The sequence below is a fragment of the Megalobrama amblycephala genome, linkage group LG7 (genome assembly GCF_018812025.1).
Source record: "Megalobrama amblycephala isolate DHTTF-2021 linkage group LG7, ASM1881202v1, whole genome shotgun sequence".
NCBI classification, from domain to species: domain Eukaryota; kingdom Metazoa; phylum Chordata; class Actinopteri; order Cypriniformes; family Xenocyprididae; genus Megalobrama; species Megalobrama amblycephala.
Window position 1 is genome coordinate 6,027,088 of NC_063050.1, and position 22,459 is coordinate 6,049,546.

The 22,459-nt window shown below is 39.3% G+C and overlaps 1 protein-coding gene across 7 annotated transcripts in view; it reads right to left on the bottom strand.

The window, feature by feature from the left end:
* The window catches only part of LOC125271592 (NACHT, LRR and PYD domains-containing protein 12-like), a 296,158-nt gene that overhangs the window by 265,554 nt on the left and 8,145 nt on the right, over positions 1–22,459 (bottom strand). For 5 of the 7 annotated variants that reach the window (XM_048195699.1, XM_048195693.1, XM_048195694.1 and 2 more), the window contains exons 2-7: positions 18,443–18,602; positions 18,218–18,325; positions 15,879–16,004; positions 15,665–15,772; positions 15,451–15,558; positions 9,095–11,041 (exon numbers count right to left, since the gene is read on the bottom strand). In XM_048195699.1, the coding sequence (XP_048051656.1) occupies positions 9,095–11,041; positions 15,451–15,558; positions 15,665–15,772; positions 15,879–16,004; positions 18,218–18,325; positions 18,443–18,567 (2,522 nt within the window). In that variant the 5' untranslated portion in view covers positions 18,568–18,602. The remainder of the gene's footprint in view (positions 1–9,094; positions 11,042–15,450; positions 15,559–15,664; positions 15,773–15,878; positions 16,005–18,217; positions 18,326–18,442; positions 18,603–22,459) is intronic. The other 2 variants (XM_048195695.1, XM_048195696.1) reach the window with 2 other exon arrangements.

Genomic DNA, 22,459 nt, shown 5'->3' on the forward strand with positions numbered 1-22,459 from the left:
TAAGTCCTACAAGAAGGAACGTGCACAGGCAGTAATCCGGGAAGGTGGTCAGATGAGCGAGATTCAGAAATCTTTCTACATGACTCTCGAGGGAGCTTTCTCCCTGCTCAAGGCACATTAGTGCAACACCTGGGTATATAAGTCTACCGGAAGGGTCCATGGTGTAAGCGGAAGTGAAAAAAAACAGAAACAAAAACACTGAACACGAAAACACAAAAAGAAAATCCTACAAAAAGACACATCGCTAACTGTTTTGGTCAGGTGTTCTGTTACAATACCTAGAGAGTATAAAGCACACAATGAGAAGATGAGATCAAAACAAGTCTTTTACTAGATAATCCAACTGGAGAGTACAGGAACAGGACAGGAACAAACACCAAGGTACACACGAACGACACCCGACCACTAACTGAACAGATACAGGAACTTAAATAGACAGACTGATTAACTCAAATGACAAACAGCTGTGATGAATAGATTAGTGTCCATGGAAACTGATTGTGGCAGGAAACTAGAACAAAGGAACATGTGACAGAAGACAACAAACAAACTGAAAGTCTGTGTGACTGTGAGAATAATAGGCTACTTTGATTACATTTACGAGCACTGCAGTCTCAAAATCAGTCTTTTGTCTATTAGAATAATCGTGTCGTCGCGTTCAGATAGGCTACACCACTGTATCATTGTCCAGTTTGCACATATAATTCATTTGAAGAAGACTTGATGAAATATGTGTGCATAATTACGCCGTGCTGGTTAACCCTTAGGGGTCTGAGGATTTTTGGGGCCCTGGAGAAGTTTTGACATGCCCTGACATTTGTGCTTTTTCAGTTGTTCATAAACATATAAATGACAAAAGTGTCATTACACTATATTCAGCACAAACTAGGCTACAATAATATGTGAGGAACATGTATGTACATGTTTGTGTTTTTGAAGGAATAATGTTTATGCGTGGTTATTGAAAAAACTAAAAACTTAAGTCACTGAAATAAAGCCAAAAAATATATATTACATCTGTGTTCACAAGACTTCTGGGTATTGGAGATTGTAGACTAGAGTTTTTGCTTCAGAATGATGTAAAAATTATGCTGCCTACTCGTTCATATAAAACAATAGAGAGATTTAAATTATAAAAATATAAGACACTTTTTGTCAAGAAACACAGTATGCGTGGAGGCGTGAATCATCATGAATAATGGGTCATTTACACCTGAGAAGACAAAAGAATCACATAATGAGTTGTAATGACTTGCATAAATAATGAGGCCTTTCAGTCAGGTAGGCTGTGAAAAAACCCTCTGTGATCATGTCTCAAGCTCATCACGGTGTATATCAAACATACAGAAAAAACAGCAATACTGTGAAATATTATTACAATTTAAAATAATGGTATTCTATTATATACTTTAAAATATAATGTATTTCTGTGATGCAAAGTGTTTGAACAATTATGTTACCTCTACGGCATTTTATATAGTCTTTTAGCTTAAAAGCATGCACATTTGGAGAAATATTGACGGATTCTCATATGTTTATATAAATTTTCTATACAGAGGAGTAATATTTATTCAATATTTATTGTCGTCACTATGAACGCTGGATACTGTGTTTTCAATTCATACTTGCAGCCGGAGGGCGCTCTGCCCCTTTAGTCCACAAATTAATCTAAAGAAGAACCACCCTGTGGCTCTCCAGGAACTAACAGAGGCCAGAGATCACTTTAACATACAGAAAAACACTTTTCAAGACAATAAATACATGATTGAGACGATGTATGCATGTATTGCCTCAGAATTTGCCTCAGAATAGCGCTGGCTCCGTGGGCGTGGCCGCATTAGCAGATAATGAGCTGAATCACAGACTTCTGACATGGCTCTCTTTTCATACAGATTACATAAACAGAGAATATTTGTTTTCGATTTGACTTACACGATTTAAAACCTGACATTTCAATGTTTCTTTAGACACAAGTCTAATTTTTTTGTGATTAGTATTCACTAAGTTACACTTCATTTTCTGAGAACTATCAGATTGGACTTCGTTCAGAGGGAGACGAGAGATCACGCATCATGTTAGTTTTCTTTATTTTGCAAAAAGCACAACATTTTGTTTTTATTTGTACACAAATAAAAGATATTCCACAGATTAAAATGGTGTATAACTCTTAATTGTATATGCAACATTGATGGAGTATTTTGAGTCTCTTTCACACTGGTAAGAAAAAACTGAGGTGGTATTGCCTGCGATACCTCAGACCTCAGAGTGTTAATGATTAGTGCAGGAGAATGTGTGAAATAAAAACTTTAAAACATAGATACTTTATTCTGTATGAGCTATGAGCCACGTGGCTAGTGTTATTAAACTCATCGCGGAGCTCCGCGCTGAAACCGAGCATATGCGCACTTCGCCTGTATATCATAATAACAATCATATTTTTCATGAGTTCGTATTCAAACTCCAGTTCTGACCGCATCGTGAGTAAAATACAAACAACACATGTGCTGCTGTGCTGAAGGAAACAGCCTATGGCTCGCATGTTTGAATGCAGCTAAAGCAGGCAGAGGAGAATGAGCCGCACTTTTGTGACATTTGAATTCTCCGCTGTGATGCAATCTCACGCGAACATATTTTCCATTTGTGCTGGTAGATTACAGCAAAACAATCCACATGCACACAAACCTCTGCTCTGGTCGCGTCTCAGGAAAACACATTGTGTTGTGGCACTGAGGAAACGAACATCAACGATATGTCTCTGAATGACAAGAGACCGAGGCGAGAGAAGTGACACTTCATCATGCATAATACCGCAATTATAATCTTATGCATACTACAGTGCAGTGATTGGATTAAATGAGCTTTATGTCATGAATATATGTTGAGAATTGCTCAAAACGGTCTATGTCAGCATGTTCGACCATGCCCATACTTGGGCCGAAAGTACACGATTACGACAGATTTTGTGACGTTGTTCCGGCTCAGCTTTTCAAACCGGAAGACAGAAATCGCTCTGAAAAATGAAAAAAATAACTATTTTTCACTTATAACATGAAGTTGACAGGGGTTTATCTTGGGGTGGTCAACTTTTTCTAAATCATGGAAGTAATGTTAGTGGTGGGGTAGCAATACTGTTTTCTATTTTCTGCGTCTGTCTATGGATCAGCGCCAAATCACATTTGAATTTAGCAGTGAATCTCTAGTTTTACCTGATGTACATGAGGTCCTGATGAGCACTTTTAAAGAAAATTTTATTCCAACCTCCTGTATAGAGCTGTTTTAACATTAATTTCTAAAAAAGAGAAAGCCTTTTGGCAGAGTCGATCACAGTTTTTTGTTTTCTGTCTTAAAAGCCTTTGGTTTTGGAGAGAGGTTTATAGCCTGGGTAAGCTGGTTAAAGTGGGGAAGGGGCTAAGTCGACCAATATAAGTAGAAAGAGGAATAAGGCAAGGTTGTCCTATTTCTGGACAGCTGTATTCACCTAGCTATTGAACCCCTTTAATGTTTCCTAAGAAATCACTTGACTGGTTTTATTTTACTAGGCAGTAAATTTGACTCTCCTTTAGTTGTATCAGCATATGCTGCTGATATTAATTTATTTATTAAAAATAAAGATGATGTATGTACAATTGTAAAGGCTTTCCTCATCAAAAGTTAATTGGAATAAAAGTGAGGCTTTACAAGTAGGAAAGTGGGAAGAGGAAAAGATGCTGTGTTTACCTGGAAGTTTGAAATGAAGAAATAATGGATTAAAAATTTTAGTTTAGTTTTAAGTTTAGGGTTTTTTCTTTTTTTTCCACCAAATGCTTTGATTCAAAGTTTACAGAAGAAAATGTTAGAATTTGTTATTTTTTTTGGTCAGTGTGTCATTGGGTAAGACCTGCAGTCCTTCCTCTTCCTCTTTGTGAGGGGGGGCAGGGACTGCACAAAGAATTTTATATGGAAATGGGTTGAGTTGACATGAAACTGCAGAGTTGCTTTTAAAGAAGGCAGGAAGGCTGGGTTACAGCTAGCAACTTTTTCTGTTAAAAAACTGAAGAAATGGATTATGGAGGTTTAACATCTTTTTATGATTCAGTTATACATGCACGGCAGATTTTGAAGGTATTGAGACATTTAAATGCCTTACCTGGTATGTGGACACTTTTTTATAATGACTTTATTTGTGTAAGGTCATTAAAGTCTGCCAGTTTACGTTCAGAACTGAGAGAGTCAGGATGTACAGAAAGAGGCAGGATCTACAAAGATAGGCCATCTCTTCAAAGCCATGCACTCATCTCTAGTTGAATTGGGGTAATTGGCCAATATAAGATCTGAATGATTGATTAAAAAAAATAGTGGAGGAGGTCTGTGAGTCATTGCCACAGTCACTGAAGGAATTTGCTAGTGATTGTGATACGACTAGTCAGATGGATGTTAATATGTTTTCCCATTTCTTGATGTTTCTCTGGCTTGGTCTTTCTTTCATTCTCAAATGTACAGTTGGGTTCCTTTGAAGAGCTGGGCAAGAAACAGACTTATATTGTGTGTGTAAAGGTACTTCATATGAGGTCTTTGGAACAAATGAAACCATGAAGGTGGTTTAATTTTTTGGGCCAGATCAATCTGTGAAAGGTTGTTGGAGATCTTTGTGTAAATTACCAATCGATAAACGGACGGGAGATCTTCAGTGGAAAATAATACACGGGGCTATATCCACTAACAAATACAGGTCCTTCTCAAAAAATTAGCATATTGTGATAAAAGTTCATTATTTTCCATAATGTAATGATAAAAATTAAACTTTCATATATTTTAGATTCATTGCACACCAACTGAAATATTTCAGGTCTTTTATTGTTTTAATACTGATGATTTTGGCATACAGCTCATGAAAACCCAAAAATCTCAAAAAATTAGCATATCATGAAAAGGTTCTCTAAACGAGCTATTAACCTAATCATCTGAATCAACTAATTAACTCTAAACACCTGCAAAAGATTCCTGAGGCTTTTAAAAACTCCCAGCCTGGTTCATTACTCAAAACCGCAATCATGGGTAAGACTGCCGACCAGAAGGCCATCATTGACACCCTCAAGCGAGAGGGTAAGACACAGAAAGAAATTTCTGAACGAATAGGCTGTTCCCAGAGTGCTGTATCAAGGCACCTCAGTGGGAAGTCTGTGGGAAGGAAAAAGTGTGGCAAAAAACGCTGCACAACGAGAAGAGGTGACCGGACCCTGAGGAAGATTGTGGAGAAGGACCGATTCCAGACCTTGGGGGACCTGCGGAAGCAGTGGACTGAGTCTGGAGTAGAAACATCCAGAGCCACCGTGCACAGGCGTGTGCAGGAAATGGGCTACAGGTGCCGCATTCCCCAGGTCAAGCCACTTTTGAACCAGAAACAGCGGCAGAAGCGCCTGACCTGGGCTACAGAGAAGCAGCACTGGACTGTTGCTCAGTTTTGCATGTCATTCGGAAATCAAGGTGCCAGAGTCTGGAGGAAGACTGGGGAGAAGGAAATGCCAAAATGCCTGAAGTCCAGTGTCAAGTACCCACAGTCAGTGATGGTCTGGGGTGCCATGTCAGCTGCTGGTGTTGGTCCACTGTGTTTTATCAAGGGCAGGGTCAATGCAGCTAGCTATCAGGAGATTTTGGAGCACTTCATGCTTCCATCTGCTGAAAAGCTTTATGGAGATGAAGATTTCGTTTTTCAGCACAACCTGGCACCTGCTCACAGTGCCAAAACCACTGGTAAATGGTTTACTGACCATGGTATTACTGTGCTCAATTGGCCTGCCAACTCTCCTGACCTGAACCCCATAGAGAATCTGTGGGATATTGTGAAGAGAAAGTTGAGAGACGCAAGACCCAACACTCTGGATGAGCTTAAGGCCGCTATCGAAGCATCCTGGGCCTCCATAACACCTCAGCAGTGCCACAGGCTGATTGCCTCCATGCCACGCCGCATTGAAGCAGTCATTTCTGCAAAAGGATTCCCGACCAAGTATTGAGTGCATAACTGAACATAATTATTTGAAGGTTGACTTTTTTGTATTAAAAACACTTTTCTTTTATTGGTCGGATGAAATATGCTAATTTTTTGAGATAGGAATTTTGGGTTTTCATGAGCTGTATGCCAAAATCATCAGTATTAAAACAATAAAAGACCTGAAATATTTCAGTTGGTGTGCAATGAATCTAAAATATATGAAAGTTTAATTTTTATTATTACATTATGGAAAATAATGAACTTTTATCACAATATGCTAATTTTTAGAGAAGGACCTGTATGTAGCCCATTTAGATCCTAGTCAAGGGATGGAATGTACATTTTGTACCCAAAACGAAACTTTGGTGCATTTATTTTGTGGATGTTGTACAGTGGTCTCAAACTGCCGGCCCGCGGGCCATTTACCATATAATTTGCACTAACTGTTAAAAACTAATACTGTATGTAACAATAATAGAGACACTGCTGTTTACATTTTATTTTTTTTGTTAAGTATGGCAAAAATATTTTAGTAATGAAATTTGACGTAAATGAAAAATAATGCAAAGGAAAGTAAATTTTCAGAAATTTTGCGCTTTCTTGTGCTCGAATGAGTTTGAGTTTGAGACCCCTGATGTTGTAGGTTAGGAGTGTTATTTAATGTATTAGAACAGTGGTGTTTGATTTAGGGAGAATATTTTTCTTTTCCTTTGTTTGTTTTTGGACCGAAGTATTCTGTAAAGAAAAACAAAAAAGCGTTTTGATGAATTATGTTTTTGGAGTGGCTAAACTTTCTATATGGCTTTCAAGGAAAAATATGATTCAGGATAAAGGATCAAAAGAGGTTTATGATGTCTTTTTAGGTCTATTAGCAGCACGTCTTAAAATTGAATATGCTCATCACAAATTGACTAATAATCTGCAGGTTTTTGTTGAAAAATGGTCTGTTGCAAATGTTCTTTGTGTTGATGATGATGGAGAGATGTTTTATCTTTTTAATAATTAAAAAGATTGATGTAATGCTGATGATTTTGGAATATTAACTGAGAATTAAAGGACATTTTTCAATCAATGTCTCTCTCTCAGTCCCTCACTCAAATTCATTTAAATAAATATAATCTTACTTGCTACTTTATTTCACAGCAGAATTCTAAAACTAACAACTGCAGATAAAATAACAAATGCAAATTACCTTTATTTTCCAGTCTATATACATTCAGTCTAGACTGGGTAAACCCAGCCTGATCTGCCAGCGATTTGATTTCGCCCGGCAACTCAGTCTGAAAACCCGTACATTCATTTCTACTGCGTCTGTTACACTTTTGCGGGAACCAATCACAGACTGGCTTATCCACCTTGCTCGCTATTGGCAGGTATAACACAATGACGATAGAGAAGCAACGGCAAGCACGACCGTCAATCCAATTCCTTTTAACCTCTCGACGATGCTGAATGACTTCTTTAGTTTAGCAAACAAATCACTCGAGTGGGTGTAAATACCACTCATTTTCATGTTTTTTTTTTTTTTTTTACACAACCTGCAAAAATCGCTCAATGCCATTGCTGCTTCTGCAAACCGCTGATCAATGCTACAAACCAATACAAACTAGAGGTGTGTTCCTTTCGACCGCAAGTGGACTGCGAAGTGGACTTCACAGGGTATTTCGCCATCTTAAGTGAGATTCCATTCCGAAGGGGGCGAACATGTTCAGTTCGAAGGGCACTACGAACAGCATAGGGAATAAGGGAACATCGATACATCACTTCACAGGAAGAGGTAAAATCACCCAACTGTCATTGCGCACCGCGTCACCAGTCAGAACTACGATGGAGCAGAGCCGTTGAAAGAGTTTTTAACGGCTCTCCGATGGAGGAATTTACATTTGAATTTTGAGTATTCATAAATTTTGTTATTATTATACGAACGAAAGTATGAATGGTTATGGCAATGAGTGCATTTGCATATTTTATTGTATGAATATGTAAAAAGTAAATGACAAAGTAAAAGTGTTGAAAAGCAGCTGAGGCTCTGTCATTTTTTATTTTACTTAATTTACCTCAGAAGTGTTTACTATGTGGCTGCGCGTGGAAAAAGAAAGCGCACAACATGAGACCCAGACGGTGGATTAAGAATACGTTTATACAGTTATCCAAAATGAGAATTTATTTTCATATGGCATGAGAGGCTACAGCTTCAAATCTGTTAAGAGTCCATTTTAAATTTAAAAATAAATTATAATATCTATTTATTTGTTATATCATTATCTGTGCGACACCGTCGTTGACTTTCTTTGATGACGTTTGTAGTGTGTTCCAAATGAGTGATTATTGTCAGCGAAGTCCACTTCAACGGATATACCGTGCTCAGGGAGTAGGGAGCAGTGAACACTGCGTAGGGACCCTGTCAAATGGAACGCAGCTTAAACCTGTCTGGAGTTTTTGCATCGCTTTGCAAAGTATGTCACCCGGATCGTTGATCTGATTGGTTGAAGGACTATCCAATTGCGTGAATAATGCTCGTTGATCATGCCTCTTGTGCAGTAGAAAATACATATAGACTCCCCAGACCAATGTTCAATTTTAAATTGAGCTTGGTCTGGCGATAGCCAGACAACATTCAGTCAGATTTTGTGCTGCAAAACATCCATTACAATGACAGCTGTTAATTTATCCATTCTGACAGATAATCATGGCCACCCGACGTGAAATATATCATTTTAATAGCGTGGCCATTCAAAATCCAAGGGTCTACCATGTGCATGTAAAACTATCAATGACAATCATTTTGGGTTGGGAAGTAATGTAAATACAGATATTGGATACCAGTCACATCTAAAATGAATGTTAACAGGACTGGCCAAAAAAAAAAATTGGACATGGTCAAAAAATTGGATCTGTGCATTAAGACTTGCAATGTAAATGCAACCTTACTGACAAAAGTCAGAGTGAGACTGGAAAATCATCAACTTCTGCAAATATATATGACTGTTTTTGTGCTTGAAAATGTACTAACATTAACTAAAATATAAATTAATGTAGAGGAATGCTCTTTTAAGACTCATTCATTTAAGTCTCTTAGTTTTATATTTAGGTGAAAATCTCTCATTTAGAAAAATAAACACTCACAGAGCTTTTCTGCATTTGATAACAGCTGGTATCAGTCTTCTTCTACCCTCATCTGATGTGCTATATTTTCTGAGGTTCAGCTCATCCAGCACCTCCTCTGACATCTGAAGTATGTAGACGATTGTTGAGCAGTTAACAGGAGAGAGTTTCTCTGACTGTTTGTCTGATTTCACAAACTCCTGAATCTCTCTGGACAGAGTCTGATCTTTCACTTCCAGCAGACAGAGGAACAGATTGATGGATTGACCTGCTGAGGGATTATAAAAATGATCATTATATTTGATCTTCTTTTTAATGTACTGTGTGATTTCTAAAATGTTCTCTGAGCTGTTCTCTGTGTGTGTCAGAAGATCCTGTAAGAGTCTCTGATTGGACTCCAGTGAGACGCCCAGCAGGAACCGCAGGAACAGATCCAGCTGTCCATTCTCACTCTTGAGTGCCTTCATTACTGCTGACCTTAGTAGATCATACAGAGAGTCAGATGCATGGTTATCATATCTATGTTCATGATCATGTTTAGATTTTGCATCCAGAAACTGTAGTCCAAACATACAGTCTTCATAAAATCTGGAAATCCTATATTCATGCAGAAAAATCTGCAGTGGTTCATTGTTCTTTGTTAAATAGCAGTAAAACAAATAGAAAGCAGCAAGAAACTCCTGGATACTCAGATGGACAAAACTGTAGACTTTCCTCTGATGAATCACAGATTCCTCCTTAAAGATCTCAGTGCAAATCCCAGAATACACTGAGGCATCAGTGACGTCTATGCCGCTCTCTCTCAGGTCCTCCTCATAGAACATCACATTGCCCTTCATCAGCTGCTTGAAAGCCACTTCAGCAAGTTTCACAATCACTTCTCTGTTGGACTGCAGGAGTTTCTCTGGATCTCTCTCTTCATACTTTTGATTCTTCATGCTGATCTGAATCAGCAGGAAGTGGATGTACATTTCAGTCAGAGTTTGGGGGATTTCTGCACTCAGATCTTCTTGCAGGAGCTTTTGAAGCACAGTGGATGAGATCCAGCAGAAGACGGGTATGTGGCACATGATGTGGAGGCTTCTTGCTCTTCTGATGTGTGAGACGATTTTGCTGGCTTGATACTCGTCACTGATTCTCTTCCTGAAATATTCCTCCTTCTGAGGCTCATTGAATCCCTGAATCTCTGTCAGACGGTTGATGTATTTGGAGGGGATCTGATTGGCTGCTGCTGGTCTGGAGGTGATCCAGATGAGAGCAGAGGGAAGCAGCTCTCCTTTCATGAGGTTTGACATCAACACACCCACTGATGAAGTCTCAGTCACATCAGAAACTTTCTGAGCATCTGAAAACATCAGTTTGATTCTGCTTTCATCCAGACCATCAAAGATGAACACAACTTTACATTCCTCATAAATCTTTGAGTCCAGATCTTGAAGTTCAGGATGAAAGTCCAGCAGAAGTCTGTGAAGACTGTACTGATGATCTCGGATCAAGTTCAGCTCTCGAAATGGAAGCACAAACATGAAATCTACATCTTGATTGGCTTTTCCCTCGGCCCAGTCCAGAATGAACTTCTGCACAGAGACGGTTTTTCCGATTCCAGCGATTCCTTTAGTAAGAACAGTCTTGATTTGGTCTTTCTCCTCACATCCTGGTTCAGGTGAGGCTTTAAAGATGTCATTGCAGTAGATTGGAGTTTCTTTTGAGGGTTGTGTTCTGGCCATTTTGTCCATCTGTAAAAACTCATGTTCTTCATTCACTCCTTCACTCTCTCCCTCTATGATGTAGAGCTGTGTGTAGATCCTGTTCAGGAGGGTTTCATTCTCTTGGAGTTTTGTTCCATCAAATAATCTTTCATACTTGTTCTTCATGCTGGTTTTGTTTCTGTCTTTGACTCTCTGGAGTTCATCATTCACTGTTTGATGAGAATCCTGTTCCTCACTCTGATTATCTCTATACACACTCCTGAAACAAGAGTGCATATATTTAAGAATATGAAAAAAATGTATAAAGCGAAAATTAAATCAAAATAATCTTGTCAATATTGTATTTTATGTGCAATTATTGTGTTTCTTTTCAGTTTCAGTTCAACACTTTTTGTATTGCACAATATTCACCTCTCTGACTCTATGTCCTGAGAAAACACAGAAAAATAATTATTCCATTAGTTTTGTCTGTAGTTTCATTTATTGTATGTAGGGCTGAAACATCTAATTAATAAAATGGATAATAGATAATAATAATAATAATAATAATAATAGATAATGAACTTGATTATCGATTAGACATATCTGCACACTGTGCAAAGAAACCATCAGTCAGTCATGTCATAATACATTTCTATGAACAAAATGCATATGTAAAATAGCAGAGGGAACAGAGTGAGCTGCTGAAGGAAAGGCACATGATTCATTTGTCTGAAACATGAGATTGCTATATATTTATATTTATCTTCAAACAAAAGCATTTACCGCTGCTAGCACTGTTGTGCTTTGACAGATGCATGTGACATTTAAAGTCTTTGAGATGTTTTTCTCAGTGTTATATACTTATTCATGAATGTTTGAAACGATTTCCATTTTACATAACCTGACAACATGAACGACTGACGATGCATAAATAAAATATGCATTTTTAATAAACTATAATGTAAACAAAATATACATTTTGGTAAAATATTTTATATTAGAAATTAACTTTAAGGGGGTCATATAATGCCTCCTTTAAAAATAAGTTTATAAAATAAGTCTCTGATGTCCCCAGAGTGTGTATATGAAGTTTTAGCAGAAAACACACCTCAGATAAATAGTATGTTAAATTTGTTGTTTTTTCAGGGTGAGCAAAAATGCTGCGTTTTTGTGTGTCCCTTTAAATGGAAATGAGCTGCTGCTCTTAAGAAGAGGGCAGAGTTTTAAGAGCTCATGTTAGCAGTGGCGATTACCTCATGCAGAATGTTAGATACTGTTCAGCCTTTTATGTTCGAAAGGATTCAGACAATGATGGAGACACTCAAGAAGAACTGACAACATGTAGAATGCAACAGGATGTTTCTGAATGGTAAATTGATTAATGTATGTAGCTGATGTGGAGTTAACTATCTTAAAGTCATTAATTAGCATATTCTGTCACGATAATCTAGAAATCGCTCATGTGGGAACTGTTGTATGATGCCTACAGAGCCAGAGAATATATGCTGCACAAAGGTAGAACATGTATAGTTTGGTTTAATTGTGGTTTTATCTTGTCATGTTGTCATCCTGCTTTTATGTAGTGTATTGCAATAACATGGCCTCACCCCCTTTGTTGCGTGTTCTTGGGGGTAGGGTTTATGTAAATTTTAGGGTTAGTGATGTCACCAACCTGGGAAGAAGCTTGTCGTAGTCGTAGATGTTGTTTATGCTCTAGCAGCAACATTACACACTAATTAAAGTCAAAAAAGTTAAATCATAATCAGCCACCCCTTTAAAGTTCTACATACGTGTAACACAAGTAATCATATTTCTATGTAAGCAAGGATATAATTACTATGTTCAGATGAGTGAATGTCTGTGTTATGTCAGCCTACCTCAAGCTTATGTTTTTGTTTATTATAATTTCAACTTTTGCTTTAATTTGTAAGCAAGCACTTGTTTTTTGGTTTGGAATGTAATGATTGTTTTAAAATTTATTTGCATGTTGCATAGTCGACAGATTCATTCACTATATACATTTTCATAGGCTGTATAACGGGCTGTGCATTGTTTAGAAAACAACATTGGGCAAATTGTGGAATATCTAATGTAACCCCAGGAAATGGAGACGTTACATCAGAACGACTGGTGAATTGGGATCTTGCCTGAGAGCCCAACCACCTTCGATTGTAAACAATTCAAGCCAATGGACATTGTCGAGCAAGATTTGCATCACGAACCACGTCCTGCAAAGCAGGTATATAAGGAAGCATGCTGCACTCTCTCACAAAGTTTGTAGTAGGAGTTGTAACCCAGACATCAGTCAGTCATGCTCAACATTACATCAGAACGACTGACGAATTGGGACCCCTACCAAAATGCCGCAATTTCTGCCCCTTCCAGTGCCCTGCGTAAGCCGCCTAATTGCCCCGCACCTGCTGGGGTGGAGAAAGGACAGAGTTTTAACAGCGAGTTAATCACTGTTGTACCCTCCTACCCACACAGTGAGATTATTTGAATTATTTGAACACTGGGAAAGCATGCCTATTCCAAAATGGAAAGGGATTGACTGCTGAGGGTGCTGGAGGAACTTCATGCAGGGTTCGCCAGGTGGGAAACTCACCTATCAGCAGATAAGCACTTGAATCCCTTCCTATGAGTGGAGTTACACTGCAAGGGAGACACCAAGTGGGTCTCCCTACATACTAGCCACTTCTAGCCAGGACACAGGAGGACACAGACTCTACACAAAGATTGTAAAACCTTGCAAACATGTTGGGTGTCGCCCAACCCACAGCTCTACAAATGTCTGTCAGTGAGGTGTTGTGCACCAACACCCAGGTGGACACAACACTCTGAATGGAGTAGATCCTCACCCCAAGAGAGCACAGCTGGCCTTGAGCCTGATGCGCCAAGATTATGACATCCACTGTCCAGTGGGCCAACCTGCTTGCCTCCGCAACAAAGAGCTGGTCTGAGGTCCTGAAGCTCTGCATGTGGTGCAAATACAAGCGTAAAGCGTAAACAGGACAGAAGAGCAAGGGCTGTGTCTGCCTCCTCCAGGGGCAGCGCTTGCAGGATCACCACCTGGTCCCTGTGGGTGTGGTGAGAACTTATATTCACATATTCAGGCTGGGGTCTCAGAATCATATGAGATTTGGCCAGCCCAAATACCAGGCACGATTCATCCACCAAAAATACCTGCAAGTCTCCTACCCTATTGACAGAAGTGAGTGCAGTCTTGAGAGACTGGATCTTAAGCTATACTGAGTGCAGCGGCTCGCAGGGAACTCTCTGCAAGGCTGACAAGACCAAGAAAAGGTTCCAAGAGGATACAAGGTGAGGGCAGGGAGGATTCAGGTCATGCTTTCCCACAGATTTACCATATGACTTACCGTTGTGTGGTGATAGCGGCCACGTACACTTTCAGGGAGGAAACACAGTACTGACTGGGCACTTTGGAGTGTCTTCTCTGCAAGAACACCATTTGACCAACAAGTTCCACTTTAAAGTGTAAGTGCACCTCGTAAAAGGCGCTCTCACTGAAGTGATACTGTCTATCATTACTAGGGGTATATCACTGAAGTCCTCTACGTTCCATCCAGAGACCACACGTGTTTGTTCCAGGGATCTGCATGCAGGTGCCATAAGGTAGCCAGTCTCTGAGAAAGCAGGACCTTCCTCCAGGAATTTGCCAGTGAGGGGCTGTCACGAGGAGCATCAGTTTTGGGAACCGGGTCCAGTTGGCCAGTACGACGCAACTGACAAGACCTGCTCCTTGTCCTCCCTGACCTTGCAAAGTGTCCGTGTGAGTAGGCTGACTGGGGGAATGCACATGCTTTGATCTGCCTGCACTGACACTATTCTTTAAGAGCTGCTGTGCATCCAGAATTATATACCAGCTAACACTGTATAGCTGTTTTGACACAATCTGCATTGTAAAAAGCGCTATATAAATAAAGGTGACTTGACTTGACTTGACTTGAATCGGACCCGAGGCCAGCTGTCTGCTAGCATCCATGCTGAGGGTCCCCTCAGTCAGGGAGTATAACAGCTAGCAGTGGGATGTGTCCGGAGAGGCAAACAAATCTACATGTGCAGCTCCGAAGCATCTCCAGATCAGCTGGACCGTCTGGTGGTTAAGTCTCCATTCTCTTGGGAGTGGGGGCTGTCGTGATAGCTCGTCAGCTGGACAACTGAGCTCACCCAGACTGTAAATGGCGCAAAGTTACTCCAGATGCTTATGTCTCCAGAGGAGGAGATGGCAGTCGAGTTGCAACAGGAGTTTAGGCCAGCCTGATGGCTGATGTACACAACAGTTGCAGTGTTGGCCATTTGGACCAGCACATGCTTCCCCTGTGCAGAACACTTCCTTACAAACTTTTCCCGCTTCAAGGGGCATGGTTTGTAATGCAAATCTTGCACACTTATGTCCATTGGCTTGTTTTGTTGGCTATCAGGCAAGATTCCAATTCATTGTTCTGATGTAATGTTGAACTTGACTGTCTTATAGGGAACATTTAAAAAAAAAAATAGATTAAAATTTAATTTTACTAAAAAAATTATCTTATTTTTAATTATCTTAAAAATTTAAAATAATCATTAGTTGCAGCCCTATTACAAATCTAATCTCTCTGTGTGCATTCAGTGTGTTTTTAACTCTCATAAAACAAGTTCACCCAATTCACCCATGTTTATCCTCACCTGGGGTCAGAGGTCACTGGTTCGTCACTGAATAAAGGAGGAAGAGGCATTGACATGTCACTCTTCAGAGACACACAGCTGGGTTCTGGAGATGAAGATCTCTTCCTCCTGGTGATATAATAATTCATATACATATTAACACAGTAATTAACACAATATTATATGTTCAGATGATCTGTGAGTCTATTGCCTCCAGCACTGGACAGTGTCTCACCTGGGGTCAGAGGTCACTGGTTCATCACTGAATAAAGGAGGAAGAGGCATTGACATGCCACTCTTCAGAGATACACAGCTGGGTTCTGTAAATGAAGATCTCTTCCTCCTGGTGATATAATAATTCATATACATATTAACACAGTAATTAACACAATATTATTTGTTCAGATGATCTGTGAGTCTGTTGCCTCCAGCACTGGACAGTGTTTCACCTGGGGTCAGAGGTCACTGGTTCATCACTGAATAAAGGAGGAAGAGGCATTGACATGTCACTCTTCAGAGACACACAGCTGGGATCTGGAGATGAAGATCTTTGTCCCTTCCTCTTCCTGGAGATTCTGATAACACACATAAATAATTATTACTTTAATTTTGTCTGGTGTTTCATTTATTATGAATCAGTCTGTCATCTTCGCTGGTTTCACACTGGCTGTTTCTACTGTGCAGCTGAGACACTGTTGATTGGGTTGTCCTCTTACCTTTATCAAGTTATGTGTTTTTGTTTATTATAAGAAGCATAAAAACTATAATTTAATTTTAAACAATTTAAACATCCATTGGGTTAGGCAACTCCTGTTTTTTTATTTCTTTGTTTTTGACAATAAAGTAGCTTTACAGCGATAAAAGGAAATTAAATGAATGCAGCAAAGAGGCTGCACACAATCCCTGTCTGTGTTGCCGCGGCCGTTCCCCTGCGTACTTCAGCACTTTTAAAGAGCAAGTCCCTGAAAGAGCTTACACAAGTAGAGCTTGCATTTCCTGCAAAGGGGCAGAGTCCCAGTGCCACTGCCAAGTTCCAATCCTTCTCAGAGGGTTGCTGCAGGTAGTGGCACTGGTGATCTGAGGATAACAATGAGCGCACTTCCTTCGGGGGAAACAACCTGCTAGGAACCCTCACGTTTCGGATACATAGTTAACCCTCATTCCCTGAAGGAAGGAACGTCGCCACAGTCGCTATACCCCACTGAAGCTCCCACCTAACATGTTTGGCTCCTCAGTAAAAACTTGAAAATGCAACGCACCTGCTGCTCATTAAATACCTGCACTGCGAGGCGAGCAGCTGCTGCATATGATTGCATGCCAATGTGCACTGGCTCGTTTTAGTTACACTCGAAGCAGATTGGCCTCTCTAGCGAGATTCCTATTCATCAGTCTGTCCAATGTATGTCTCCATTCCTTCCTTCAGGGAACGACGGTTACCTATGTAACCGAGACATTAATTTAGGGGCCGTTTACATGAATTAGGGCTTCACGATATATAGTTTTTGCATCAAAATCGCAATGTGCGCATAGGTCTAGTATAGGGATCGTTAATCTGTACAGACCAGACACCATGGGTCAAACCACACCTGATTCTCAGATTAATTGCAAAGTTTGACCATTGTAAAATTAAAGTTTTTCATTTGAATGTGTTTAGGTCCTGTCAGTTTAAACATTCATGATATTTTAAACCATTTGAGCGCACAAAGACGTGAAAGAGAACTTAATTCTGAATTATGTGCACACACACAGACACAAAGAGCTGCGCAGATGCACATGAAGACCGCATGCCATTCTCTTCCACGTCTATTTGTGCTTTGACACATGCATGCAAAAATAATAGTCGAAATGCATGTAAAAGATCGACTATCCTCGTTAACACAATTGATTATGGCTTAGGTGAATGAAACAATTGAAAAAGAAAACTGGATGTATAACAGTATTTCATATCCGCGCCACGCATTCTGCCTTAAAGTGACAGCAGCCTAATATTCCTGCTGCTTTGAATGTTAATAAAACAACAAAACACAAAGAGAAAAATCACTTTTGTAGCTTTAACACAGGTTAATTATGTTTCATTTATACAATGAAGAAAATGCAGTGCTATTTTATATTTGATTATTTAATTTATGTATCTGAAAACTTACATGAAAATATAAAGCACTATTTATTTAATTTGTATCTTTGTTCTATTATATTTATCTATGCTTGTAATTTGTTCATTATTTTCTTTGCATATTCACTCACCTACAAAATCACCCCCCATCATCCTAGAATGATTAATTCTTTCCAAACAGAGCGATTCAAGTCATCTGGTGAATTTTTTTCACAATATATAATTGCAGAAAAACAAAATATCGAAATGTCAGTTTTTTCCAATTTTGTGCAGTGGTGCAGAGCAAATGGTGTTTTAATGGCCTTATAATGCAACATTTGAAAAGATTTTGTGCAAGAAGTGCACGTTTTTGAAAAAACGTTTTCGAGCAGACTTTACGTAAATGATTTTAAAGTAGTATTGATACTTTTTTCATCTCAACTCACTGCCTCTCATCTGAGGTCAGAGGTCACTGGTTCATCACTGAATAAAAGAGGAAGAGGCATTGACATGTCACTCTTCAAAAACACACAGCTGGGTTCTGGAGATGAAGATCTTTGACTCTTCCTCCTGGTGAATCTAAGATATAATGATTCATATACATCTTTAAAGTAATTAACACAATATTACTTATTCGGATGATCTGTGATCTTTTACAAGTCAATCTATTATCTCCAGAATTAGACGATGTCTCACCTGGGGTCAGAGGTCACTGGTTCATCACTGAATAAAGGAGGAAGAGGCATTGACATGTCACTCTTCAGAGACACACAGCTGGGTTCTGGAGATGACGATCTCTTCCTCCTGGTGATATAATAATTTCATATACATATTAACACAGTAATTAACACAATATTATTTGTTCAGATGATCTGTGATATTGTACAAGTCTATTGCCTCCAGCACTGGACAGTGTTTCACCTGGGGTCAGAGGTCACTGGTTCATCACTGAATAAAGGAGGAAGAGGCATTGACATGTCACTCTTCAGAGACACACAGCTGGGATCTGGAGATGACGATCTCTCACTGCTCTTTTGGTTCTCCATAATGAGAAACTGACTTCAGACCTGCATGTAAAACACTGAGAAGAAACACAATTTTCAATACTATACACACAATGACATTCTAGAGTATTCTGTGCTTCAGACTTAGTAGCAGCAGTTTGTGGCCGATCCTTTTCTTAGTACATAAATTGATGGTTTACTCTAGCGTGGAAGAATTTGTCAGTTGAGATCAACTGATTTTCTGTTTACCAATATTTTGTCCTGATATTTAAGCATTTTCCCATAATCAGATATCAGTTCTTTAATATCAGATTCAGGATAAACACCACCAACACCATTACGAAATATCATGATAATAAACATTAACAATACTGTTACCCACCAACCATTTAAAATGCACAACACCGCTATATGCTGTACACTAATGTAAACAAGCCCAACACACGTGAGAAGCGCATTGGGGAACAAGTGAAGAATGATGTGCTGAATGAAAATGCACATTCACTCCCTGACAGCAGAAATGCAGCGGTTACCCCGATAACCCCCATAAATAAAGCAGCTGCACTACTACAGTATTTAAATTTTCATACAGCCATTCAGATTTTTGTTATCACTATGGTGTTCATATCAGCACCAAATACTTAAAGACTTAAGGATATATTATAATATGGACTACAACATGCCCTAGATATTGAGTGAATATGTTCTGATTCTTCATTGTTCAGTCACACTTTACAATAAGGCTCCATTATTTGACATTAGTTCATTCATTAGTTAATATAAACTGAGAATAAAGCATTTATAAATCTTTGTTAAAGATAATTTCAACATTTAATAACACTTTATTAAAATCAAAAGTTCTTTGTACACTGTAACTGTAATATTTAATGGATCTTAAGCTAGAAATAATTTTCAGTTGCAATTTTAACTAAGTTTAATAAAGAATAATATCTCCTGTAACAAATGTACCTATTGCTATTAACGTCTTGGTTATGTACAGTATGTAACCCTCGTTACCTGATGAAGGGAACAGAGATGTACGTCAGTAGTGACCGAAAAATTGGGATATTGCCCTATCAGCTTCGAGTGAAACTAAAGAAGCCAATGGAATTGGTGTGCAATATTTGCATAATGCCCCCACCAGGTGGGTATAAATACAGAAGCGGATGCAATGGCACTCTGTTTTTCACTGAGGAGACAACCTTGAGTCTGCGCTGTCCGGGTGACCAAGTCCAGTTCCATAACAAGACAAGAGATCCTCTGTCCCAGTTAACCCGAAGACCCAACCAGCTAAGGTGAGCAAACACCATGTCCCAGTGTTCGCACAACTGCGCAAGCTGGCCAGAATAAGCCAGTCATCAAGGTAGTTGAGAATGCGAACGCCCTGCTCCTTGAGCGGAACAATGTCCGCCTCCGCAACCTTCGTAAAGATGCAGGGCGACAGGGCCAGCCCTGTCATGCTTTGCAGAATTACTTTCACTATGTTGCGCCTTGATGTTACTGGGGCTGCTGAGCCAAAAGTATGCAGCGTGAACGTTTCTTGTTTAATCACAGGTAATTTCAAAGCTCTTACTGTGTTTTCACTGATGAAGCTTCTCCGACTATCCAGTAAGCAGCGAATGCTTTTACGTCCACCAGGTCCATCTACCCATGGTCTTACAGTCTGAAGCAGCACGGTGTTGTTCTGTTTAGTGGGCTGTATCTTAACAGAATGTGAAGCAGAAGAAGAAACTGCATTGTCTTTGTCATCAGCATCTGAAGTGTGCGTTTCTCTTTTCTCACACACAGCACTATGATGTCTGCCTCCACACGCATTACAGCACACTTTGGCCTTACAGAATCTTGCAATGTGCTTTGGCCCAAGACAAACAAAGCATTGTCCCCTTTTGATTCATTTTTCTTTTTGTGCAGCAATGTCAGTTTCTAGACACAGTTCTGTTTTGTGTGCTGGCAGTTCTGTATTCTTTGACTGGTGGTTTGCAGTACTGCAGCTGACGGCATGTGATGCTTTTTCTGCCTCATTTCAATTGATGTGTCTGGCCTTTTAAATGGTTTGTGATAACTCTGACTGTCTTTGGAATACGGATCTGCACTTCACATTAATCGTAAAGCTGTCTCAGAGCAGCGACATCATGTGATTTCTTTACTGGGCAGAGATTCAGCAACTTATTCATATGCGCGTTAATGAGCAGATCCTTTCTTCCGAACCGGTTCTGAAGCAGATTGATCGCGTGATCATAATTGCCGTCTGTCATCATCAGTCCCGCTATTGCCTTTGAAGCAGCGCCGGTTCAGCGCGTCATTTTTGTGAATAGCGGTTTCAAACTGATTCCAAAAGTCTTGCCACAAGCTAATTTCACCGCTAAACTTGCTGATTATTAACTTGGGTAACTTAACTGTTTGTCCGCGCTGCGAGGGCTCTGCGTCACTCGGCCTGCTGCTGTTGTCCCGGTTTCTCTGCATCACGCGCTTCACGCGAGCCTTCGCGCTGATGATTCGCCCTCCATATTCCTCGACATCCGCGACTTCATTCTCCAGATCATCAGTGTCTATCCGTTCCTCTATTTCATGGTCTAACTCCAGCAGCGTTCCCTCTTTTGCAGATAACAGGGCTAACAGTTCAATTAATCTGTCGATGATTGGATCTTCCTTGCTAACCTCTGTTTCGATGACTTGCAAAAGTCTCGTGGTGGAACCGCGCACAGCTCTCCGTTTTCTGAGTAGTCTTTCAAGTCGCTCCGCCATTTCGGACATTGCTTGCTAGTTATCCCTGGTTTCGGCACCAAAGATTGTTGTGTCTTTTCTTCTTAGTAAGCAATAATGACCACTGACAACTTGAATTAAAATAAACAAACTGTTTACTGAAGTCTATGAACTGGATAACACAGATTCAGCGCATACACATTGAATCAGTCACATGTTCTTACTACGCGCTCTTACTTGCCCACTATGCATTATGGGTAGACATTTCTTAAAGCTGAACAAACTAATATATGACAATTTAAAATGTATCCGATATTAGCATTAAACATTCTGTTATTGCTATTATTACTCTTATTAATTCACAACAGTATGTGCTTTTCAAGCCATCTCAAGATATGTAATTGACAGTAAAGTATATTACCTTTTTATGACCTAAATGACCTTTTTAATGTTTTGGGAAAAAAAATGCTTGTCCAGTAAAAACAGTAATAACAGTAAAAACAGTAATATTGCGAAATAGTATTACAAATTAAAACAGCTGTTTTTTACGGAGCCCCGGACATGCAAGAAAAAATAGTAAGCTAAATCGTGTGCACAATTTGTTAATTCGTTCCCTCGATTTACTAAAATGTGTGCACGATTTACTATTTTGTTCCCTCGATTTATATATCATGCACGACGAAATAGTAAATCATGCACACGATTAAGTAAATTGAGGGAACGAATTAGTAAATCGTTAGAACGATTTTTTTTTGTCATGTCATGTGCGGGGCTCCGTAGTTTTCAATGTGAATATATAGAAAAGTGTAATTTATTCCTGTGATCAAAGCTGAATTTTCAGCATCATTACTCCAGTCTTCAGTGTCACATATTAGAATGATTTCTGAAGGGTCATGTGACACTGAAGACTGGAGTAATGATGCTGATTTTGCTTATTTTGTAATACTATTTCACAATATTACTGTTTTTACTGCATTCAGCCTTGGTGAACAGAAGAGGCACGTTTCAATTGTACAATTACAATTGTAATGTTTCCAAACTTTTGATTGGTACTGTATTTTCTGCCTTATTATGTGATCTTTTTTTTAAATAATTTTTTAAACATTGTATAAAATACATGAGAACTTAATGCCCAAGTGTTTGTGGAAAAGTATTAGATATTGGTTATTGTTCAGCAGTGCCCTTACAAAAATAACCTACAGGAATCCTGCAGGAATATTATGCAGATTTC